The sequence below is a fragment of the Lampetra planeri genome, chromosome 49 (assembly GCF_965212315.1).
Source record: "Lampetra planeri chromosome 49, kcLamPlan1.2.h2, whole genome shotgun sequence".
Lineage (NCBI taxonomy): Eukaryota > Metazoa > Chordata > Hyperoartia > Petromyzontiformes > Petromyzontidae > Lampetra > Lampetra planeri.
In genome coordinates, this window is record NC_136155.1 from 2,919,639 (window position 1) to 2,929,389 (window position 9,751).

General features: G+C 60.8%; 1 protein-coding gene across 3 annotated transcripts in view; it reads right to left on the reverse strand.

Moving 5' to 3' along the window:
• Positions 1-499: 499 nt before the first annotated feature.
• Positions 500-9,751, reverse strand: part of LOC144733924 (uncharacterized) — a 24,854-nt gene continuing 15,602 nt past the window's right edge. For all 3 annotated transcript variants that reach the window (XM_078615941.1, XM_078615940.1, XM_078615939.1), the window contains 3 exons: positions 7,496-7,623; positions 6,845-6,915; positions 500-6,555 (listed from right to left, as the gene is read on the reverse strand). In XM_078615941.1, the coding sequence (XP_078472067.1) occupies positions 6,372-6,555; positions 6,845-6,915; positions 7,496-7,623 (383 nt within the window). In that variant the 3' untranslated portion in view covers positions 500-6,371. The remainder of the gene's footprint in view (positions 6,556-6,844; positions 6,916-7,495; positions 7,624-9,751) is intronic.

The following is a 9,751-nucleotide window of genomic DNA, read 5'->3' on the forward strand; positions in this document are numbered from 1 at the left end:
TAGGCATTTCGCAACACCACGTGGCAACTACGAGCCAAGGACACAGACAAAGATCCCCCGTGTAGCCGGCACAGACTGTTGGGGCAAGTGCCGTTAGCGAGTAGCAGCACCGATGAAGGCCGGCACGGCACACGAGGCGGTGGGTGGCCAGCACCACGCCCGGCCGCCTTTGTCTCCCTTAGCGCGGTTGGCTACGTACGCTGCGAGAGAAGTTCAGCATACACACATACAAGTCGCGATCTCCTGGCTTGATGGCAGCACAGCAAGCGGGTTCCTCTCCATCTGGATCGTCCCTGCCCACCCACCCCACCCCACTGAATGAGTAAACACTCATTCATGGAGCTGGCCAAACATCCCAATATTGGACCGCAGACCTTGGGCAATTGTTGACGCCGCTCCTGGCTGCCCTCCCGCGTGCGCTTTCCAACGCCTCTGAGTCGTTCTCGAGACAGAGAGAGGAGTCTGAACACACACACAACAAACTTTAGCCCGTCACAAATTTGTGCTTTTATTCATTTTTTTATTTGCCGGCAGCGGATTGACAAAGGGGCTGAACGTTAGGAGCAACAACGCGGCCACATCGTCAACTGGGTCGGTGTTCGCAGGTCCCTGTGAAGGTGATCACCCGCGGCGAAGAGAGTCACCACTCACAGCACAGCGGCGACAACGCAGAGGGCTCTGCCGCATACATCGGAAGGACATCTGCGTTGGGAGACGGGCGGCACAGTGGCTGACACCCGTGGCCTCACATCGAGAAGGTCCTGGGTTCGAATTGCAGATGGGGCGTCTTTCTGCGTGGAATGTTTTTTTTATTCTCTCTCCCAGTTCTGCGTGGGATTCATCCGGGTTCTCTGGTTTTCCATGAGAGGTATAAAATAAATAAATATGTAACTGGTAGTGCCCAACAAAAAAAACATTCCGAAGCTGTAAAATTCCCTGCAAATGACTCACACGTGATCTCACAACGGCAGCAGAAGCAGCAGCAGCGTCCCCTACCGCGACACACTTGGCAGGACCCTCGTGAAACATGGGTCTTGAGACTCGCAGAAGCTTTTGCTGACTAAACGAGAGCGCGGTCATAACTCATAATAAATAAATACATAAATTGCCGCGGGAGGTTCGCGGGGTCGGGGCTCCGTCAGGCTGCCCTGGGTCAGTGACTGCGGGTGTGCGCGTGGACGTTAAAGACCCCCACATTCTTTGGGAGCCAAAAAAAACAAAACCGCGGGGCCCATTCGGAGGCGGCAGCGGCGGCACCGTGGCCGCTGTTCAGTGACCCACGGGGCCCAAATGGAGTCGAGCCCAGGGTCGCTGTCACGACGTCACCTCGGGCGGGCAGGAACGAGCAGCGATAATCCGCACCGGGGGGTTTGTCAAAACGGCTCGGCGTTTAGTGCCGGCGGCGTCGTCGGCGTCGTCGTGATCGCGGTTGAGTCAAGGTCAAAAGAGTCAAGGTCAAAAGGATGTCGAGTCAATAGACATCCTTTGCCAGTATCAAAATATAATAATAGCGGTTTTCCCCTTTTTTCCGTACGCATTTTGGCGTCCTCTGGTCTAGCAGCAATTGAGACGAGGCTCAAAAGAAAGCTGTCTCTGGTGTGGACCAATCAGTTTCAAGGACAATGCATATATTACCAGTGTGTTTTTTGTTTTCATTCTGACCACAAGTATTGTGGTTAATGCGCGCATGATTCCTCGTAAAAAGGTTTCAGTTTTGTTGCCAGAAAAAAAGGGGAAAACCCCTATTATTATTATAGGGTGTCGAGTATTAACGCCCGTCCCGTGTCCAACGCAAGCCGAGCCAGATTGCAGTCTCCACGCTCACGGCACGTGAACGTGGATGAGAACTCCAAAGCGGTAACCGGTTTATGAACCTTTGGAACGATGATGGGACCAGTTGAGAGTCGAGCCGAACTTTGAGTCGTCACCTTCCGACCGTGTGCGATGCCCCTGACGTATAAACACCCAAACAGGTCGACTACACGCGGAGGATTTGAACGTCTAAAACTGAACTTAAAAATGACAAAATGTGTGCACCGACGGTTACACACTCGAAGAACCGTGAGCATTAGCGACATGCAAAGGACTAACTAAAAAGAAAAAAAACACGAATTCTACATCCCACGTTTAGAATAAAACAGGACCAGTATGATGAATTCCTGCAGTCGCGAAAGCTTTAGGTGAAGATTTAATCTACAGTGTGTTGAACTTCTTTCGCACCGTACGTAGCCAACCGTGCTAATCGGAGGTGCCGGGGAGGTAGGACACCAAACTAAACACTAAACGCCGTTCGAATCCACCCCCCATCCCTCCACCGATTGTCTGCGCAACGGAGTCGCGTTTGTGTGTGTGTGTAGATAGTGGGGGGCGGTAGTGTACGAACCCGGCGACCCGGGTTAGATTCCCGCTCACGGCTAACACCGGTGACGATTATCTAAACCGGTTCTGGGCCTCCCCCTAGGTCGACTCAGCCTCAAATGAGTACTTGGTGCGATGTGTAAACATCAACCACTGGGGAGGCAAAGGCGACCGGGGGTGATTTTTGGCCACCCACCCCCTCGTGTGCATTGCCGGCCTTCGTCGGTGCTGCTCGCTAGCATCACTTGCCCCAACAGTCCGTTAAGGCTACACGGGGGATCTTTGTCTTTGTAGTGGTCACTGGTATCCCGGGCTGACGCCTGGAGTCGAACTCAGGAGCTCTGACCCTCGCAGGAGACTCCATCCGAACTCGTAAACATTCAGCGAGGGTTCCACTTTGCGAGAGAGAGCAGAGAAAAATAACAAAAAAAGCTGGGTCCAGAATGCCAGCACGTGGTGGTGTGGGTCCCGTGACACACTACGTGAGCTTCCCAGGCGATTGCTTGCTCGGTACAGCTGACGCAGACGCAGAGCTGTATACCCCGTATTCTTGTCGAGTTTTCAGGTCCATACGGGGGCGTACGGCCGTTTCAATACGGGCGACAAACATTTTGTTCGTCTATTTGTGTTTGTGTTTCTCCCTTGTGATGGGACTTTGTAGGATGAACGTGGGGATTTATAAGGGCACGGGGTGACCAATAATGTGTGAATTGTTCTCTAACAAGGTAGGGCACTGATAAGGAGTTGACAGGTATGGAGACGGCTCAGCTGAATGAACACGTGAGGCTTCCATACCGTCATTGAACATCGTCCGGTGTTATTTATTTTTCATTTAAGATGCATTAACCTAAAGCTTAGACACTGCCAAGCAGAACAGTACGACCCACCACGCACGGTTGCAGTGAGCTTCGCTCACAGTCAACATTAACAACGTTAACAACAGCAGCAGCAGCAATAATAATGTGTATGCATAGCATCGTCGTTCATGGAGAAATCGCAGGTCAAATCGCCGCTCTAGATTAGGTGAACTCCCCCCCTCACCCCCTCACCCCAGAACCGGCGTCACCAGCAACGATTGCCCGAGCTCTGCTGGTCCTATCATCATTGGGAACGTTTGGTCAACTCCAGTGACGATTTTATTGAAATCTAGCGTTGATTCTGCGTCTTTTAGACACACACCGTGAAGTGGATTTTTTTGGGTCATTTAAAAACAAACGCCCCCCCCCCTCTGTCCCCGCCCCCACACCCCCCCACGGTAGAGTTGTTGTCAACTTGCCATGCCACGCCACAGCCATCCATCGGTGGTGGTGTCAGGATGATGGTGCAAGTCGACCAAATTTTTGCAAAAAACCATTGACGGAAGAAAAAAAAACCACAACACGCAGTGCCCTGTTGGTGTTCGGCAGGCGACGTCTTCTACGTGGACGCAGAGAGAGAGAGCGACGCCGAGTCCGCGTGTCCCAGTGCAGGACTCGTGCGGACGCGCGAGAGGCAAAGCGCAGCCCCGCAAGTGCTCGCCCGCGTCGCCGCTGCCGGATCCGCGCTTACGGAAAGGAGGCATTTTTGTTGTTTGGACCAAATCTTTCACACTGGCCGCGCGTCCTTGGGAGACGACGTGTGACTACCCACACTTTACCCCACCCGTCATCTTGACTGCGTCCTCACCCATTTATACTGCTGGGTGGATGGAGGCGAGGCGGTGGCAGTGGGCACGGAGGGAGGGCGAGGAGGATTTCAGTCACTTGCGCCGTGGTTTCACGACCGGGCTTGCACTCCCAACCACACGACGAGGAAACGCTCGGGGGGGGGGGGGACACGGCGTCTCAGGCACCTCGAGACAGAGGTCGCAAACGGGTTTTGATTCCTTACCCGTACCCGGCCGCACCAGGGTCGCAAACGGGTACCCTTACCCGGCCGTACCCGTACCCTACCCATACCCGGCCGGGTACGGGTAGGGTACGGGTATCGGGTACCTGATTGCGACCTCTGGGATGAAGCCATGTTGCAGGCGCGGGTGGGTTGATTCTAGGAACTTGAATTGTGAGAAGAGACAAGACGTTGAGAAATGAGTGACAAACAGTTACTCACCAGTGACTCACGGTCTACCCGTAACCATACCCGGCCGCACCAGGGTTGCAAACGGCTACCCGTACCCGGCCGGGTACGGGTAGCCGGGTATCGGGTAGGGTACGGGTATAGGGTACCCGGTTGCGACCTCTGCCTCGAGACGAGACCTGCAAAATCGCCGTTCGACCCACGTCAATCGCGACCGAAGACAAAGACCCCCCCCCCGCCCCGCCCTGTATAGGCTGTAACAGACTGTTGGGGCAAGTGCCGAGAGAGAGTGGCAGCACCTACGAAGACCGGCACGGCGCACGAGGGGGCGGGTGGCCAGCACCACGCCCGCCGGCGATGTTTACGCAACGTATGAGGTACTCCGTTTGAGGCCGAGTCGACCTAGGGGAGGCTCAGGACCGGTTCAGATAAATAGGGGTCGCTGGCGTTGGTGGGCCGTGGGCGGGAATCGAACTCGGCTTGCCGGGTTCGGAGCGCGCGCTCGAACCGCGACACCAGCGCTCAATTGGGATCGCACAGCGGCTGTCATCGCCCCCTATTGGCAGCCGACTGGCGCCCGCTCGCAGGCCACGTGCCGAGTCACCTGGTGCCACGCAGGGACAGCTGCTGCTGCTGCTGCCACTGGGGGTGCCCGATGGAACGCGTTGAGATGCTGTCACCTAAATCGCTCGGAGACCCCCTCCGCCTCCCCCCTGTGAATGGCTGAGAGGAGAGCAGCGCTGTCAAAATCACATCGCTCACGTGATCACAGCGTCATCGCCTCCTCGCAGATGAGGATTGACGCTGACGACACGTGTCTGTGACTAAAGAGAAGTCTGCTCCTGGAGCAGTGTGAGGGGTGCATCAGCACGGAACCTCATACTCCAAGAACAACGGTCACCCAGCACAGCCGCTTGAGTGCAGTACAACGTCACGTGTCCGCCTGTACCTCAGAGACCCCGTCGGGTCGGACTGGAACCCGCGGAGACCCAGCACGCGCCATCGAGAGGGATGCACGAGAGGCAGTGAGCACGTCAGCAAGGGGACCTCTAAAAGCAGCGCGGCACGGACACGGCACGCACTTGCCGCAAGGGCCCGTTCTACCCGCGCCACCCATTCCATCCATGTCACCCGTTCCACCCACGACAACCCACACCACCCGCGACAACCCGCGACACCCGCGCCGCCAAGGTCAAGCGAGTCCACAGGGTGATTGGGATTCTGTTTGACAGCAGAAGGAGAGGGGAACGAGAGCGTTCCCGTCAGCAAACCCCGACGAAGCCCACTCGGCGCTCTGCACGCGGCAGTTTCCAAGTTCCGTCGATGAGGTTCGCAGCGAAGAGAGAGTGCAAAGGGAAATTATTGCCCCCCGTGAAGCATCATTCTAAATGTGCAAAACTTGCTCCGTGTCGTTCTGTTGATCTCCCGAGTGTGTGCGTGCGTGCGAGTGTGTGCGTGTGTGTGCGTGCATGTGCGTGCGTGTGGGTGTGTGCGTGTTAGTCTTCGGCAGGCAGTGCGAGGAGAGCGCCCACAGGTTATTTCGGTGCTCCCGTAACATGGAAGGCGTTAAAAACGCCGCGTGGTGGAAGGAATGGAGCGCGTCCGGAGACGACGTTCCTCCAAGGAGATGGAGCGATGAAACCGGCTCGTGCGCGGGTGCTCGGTTGGGGGCGTCGCATCGCAGCATCGCGACGGATGGCGCCGGCCTGGGGAGGCGCCTTCATCCAGCAGTGGACAGAACCTGGCCGGTGACGAATTGGACCCTGACTTTGCGACTTCAAGAACAGAGAGGGATGAGATCAGGAGCGAGGTGGGGCCATCGCATCGTGGGATCGAGAGAGACGATTTTCGGGAGGCCTTCACATCCGGCAGTGGAGAGACCACGGCCGACGACGACGAGGAGGACGAGGAGGGCTTCCACGTCCGGACGGCGGCCGCGTCCACGGCCGCGGCAGCCTTCACTCGTCCTGGCGCGGCGTCGCGGCCTTCTTGCCGTTGTGGCTCGAGGCTCCGCCGCCCGCCGCCATCGCCGCCCTCTTCTTGGTGGCGCCCTGCCTCGGGGGCTGGGGGAGGCCCGGCTTGGCGGCCTTGGAGGGCCTCTGCTTAGCGGGCTGCTTGGGCTGCTTGGTCAAGGCCGCAGCGCTGCGGGGGAGCGAGAGAGGTGACGGCGCGGCGGGGCATGCGGTGCGTCGCAGGGCAACCCCGAGGAATGCCCCTCACACGACGATTTCGATTTAAAGCTTCCGTGACTGCAGGGATTCATATTCTTGGTTCTTTCGGTAAAGTCGCGTAGAAGGGAAATATTCTACGTGACTTTGCCGAAAGAACCAATAAAGATGTAACACGTTGTAGTATAGTAATAATAGTAATAATCAATTCCAGCCACTCTCAGTCCACGACTCTATCGCTACGCGCCGACTTCTGAACTCACCTGGCGGAAGTGGACACGGCCGTGGGGGGCGACTGCTGCCGTCCGCCATCACCGTCCGAGCCCGCGGCCTTCTAAACGACACGCGGACAAAACAAAGATCCCCCGTGTTGTTAAGCGAGCGCTCTAGAAGAGCGGAGACCGGCCGCGACGTCCGTTTTGCCCCCTGGCGACGCCGCAAGGCGACTGGGACTTCTCAAAGCGTGAAGCTGCAACACGGCGACACCGGGTGGGTAACGGTGCGATCGTCGCCGCACCTCGGTGACGGGCGGCCCCCGCTAGTTGTTGCCACGGTGACGACGTGTTGGCTACCAGGATGTCGTGGGTTCGATCCCGACCCTGACGCCTGCTGCTGTATATTTGGAGTCTGCGTGTTTCTCTCTCTCTGTCTCCCCGTGGTCGCGTGGATTTTCCTCCGGGCCCTCCGTGTTTTCCCTCCAGGTTTAGAATCAACGTCACGCGTTTCCATTATTTCCACTACTCGGCCGCCATTTTGACGCGATGGCAAGCCGCCATTTCGTTTAAAAGCTATCATTTGTGGCAGCCCAGGTGGCTTTCTTAAAAAAAAAAGAGCCAGAGATAGCTCAAGCGGGGCCTTGCACCTGCTAAAATAAAATAAAATGTTTTATGTTTGGTGTCGGTAGCCAGCGGTACCTTGGCCTCGAGACCGTTGCTGAAGGCCGCCGCGGGTGGGCGACTCGTGTCCGCGTCGCTTCGCTCTCCGGTGGCGGACCCCAGTGGAGGGGAGCGAGTGGCAAACCGAGGGAACTCCGGCAGCAAATCTTGACCGGGAGGGGGGGGGGCACGCAACGGCATCGTGTAAGCCTCAACAGACTGTTTGGGGCGAGCGTGGGGAGGTGAGGGACGTGGGGAGGTGAGGGGCGTGGGGAGGTGAGGGGCGTGGGGAGGTGAGGGGCGTGGGGAGGTGAGCGAGGGGCGTGGGGAGGTGAGGGGCGTGGGGAGGTGAGGGGCATGGGGAGGTGAGGGGCGTGGGGAGGTGAGGGGCGTGGGGAGGTGAGGGGCGTGGGGAGGTGAGCGAGGTGAGGGGGGTGGGGAGGTGAGGGGCGTGGGGAGGTGAGGGGCGTGGGGAGGTGAGGAGCGTGGGGAGGTGAGGGGGGTGGGGAGGTGAGGGAGGTGAGGGGCGTGGGGAGGTGAGGAGCGTGGGGAGGTGAGGGGCGTGGGGAGGTGAGGGGCGTGGGGAGGTGAGGGGCGTGGAGAGGTGAGCGAGGTGAGGGGGGTGGGGAGGTGAGGGGCGTGGGGAGGTGAGGGGCGTGGGGAGGTGAGGAGCGTGGGAGGTGAGGGGGGTGGGGAGGTGAGGGAGGTGAGGGGCGTGGGGAGGTGAGGGGCGTGGGGAGGTGAGGAGCGTGGGGAGGTGAGGGGCGTGGGGAGGTGAGGGGCGTGGGGAGGTGAGGGAGGTGAGGGGCGTGGGGAGGTGAGGGGCGTGGGGAGGTGAGGAGCGTGGGGAGGTGAGGGGCGTGGGGAGGTGAGGGAGGTGAGGGGCGTGGGGAGGTGAGGGGCGTGGGGAGGTGAGGAGCGTGGGGAGGTGAGGGGCGTGGGGAGGTGAGGGGCGTGGGGAGGTGAGGGGCGTGGGGAGGTGAGGGGCGTGGGGAGGTGAGGGGCGTGGGGAGGTGAGGAGCGTGGGGAGGTGAGGGGCGTGGGGAGGTGAGGGGCGTGGGGAGGTGAGGGGCGTGGGGAGGTGAGGGGCGTGGGGAGGTGAGGGGCGTGGGGAGGTGAGGAGCGTGGGGAGGTGAGGGGCGTGGGGAGGTGAGGGGCGTGGGGAGGTGAGGGGGGGTGGGGAGGTGAGGGGCGTGGGGAGGTGAGGGGCGTGGGGAGGTGGGGAGGTGAGGAGTGTGGGGAGGTGAGGGCGTGGGGAGGTGGGGAGGTGAGGGGCGTGGGGAGGTGAGGGGCGTGGGGAGGTGGGGAGGTGAGGGGCGTGGGGAGGTGAGGAGTGTGGGGAGGTGAGGGGCGTGGGGAGGTGGGGAGGTGAGGGGCGTGGGGAGGTGGGGAGGTGAGGGGCGTGGGGAGGTGGGGAGGTGGGGAGGTGAGGGGCGTGGGGAGGTGAGGGGCGTGGGGAGGTGAGGGACGGGGGGAGGTGGGGAGGTGAGGGGCGTGGGGAGGTGAGGAGTGTGGGGGAGGTGAGGGGCGTGGGGAGGTGAGGGACGGGGGGAGGTGGGGAGGTGAGGGGCGTGGGGAGGTGGGGAGGTGAGGGGCGTGGGGAGGTGGGGAGGTGAGGGGCGTGGGAGGTGGGGAGGTGAGGGGCGTGGGGAGGTGAGGAGTGTGGGGAGGTGAGGGGCGTGGGGAGGTGAGGGGCGTGGGGAGGTGAGGGACGGGGGGAGGTGGGGAGGTGAGGGGCGTGGGGAGGTGAGGGGCGTGGGGAGGTGAGGGACGGGGGAAGTGGGGAGGTGAGGGGCGTGGGGAGGTGAGGGGCGTGGGGAGGTGAGGGGCGTGGGGAGGTGAGGGGCGTGGGGAGGTGAGGGGCGTGGGGAGGTGGGGAGGTGAGGAGCGTGGGGAGGTGAGGGGCGTGGGGAGGTGGGGAGGTGAGGGGCGTGGGGAGGTGAGGGACGGGGGGAGGTGGGGAGGTGAGGGGCGTGGGGAGGTGAGGGGCGTGGGGAGGTGAGGGGCGTGGGGAGGTGAGGGGCGTGGGGAGGTGAGGGGCGTGAGGGGAGGTGTGGAGGTGAGGGGCGTGGGGAGGTGAGGGGCGTGGGGAGGTGGGGAGGTGAGGGGCGTGGGGAGGTGAGGAGTGTGGGGAGGTGAGGGGCGTGGGGAGGTGGGGAGGTGAGGGGCGTGGGAGGTGGGGAGGTGAGGGGCGTGGGGAGGTGAGGGGCGTGGGGAGGTGAGGGACGGGGGGACGTGGGGAGGTGAGGGGCGTGGGGAGGTGAGGAGTGTGGGGAGGTGAGGGGCGTGGGGAGG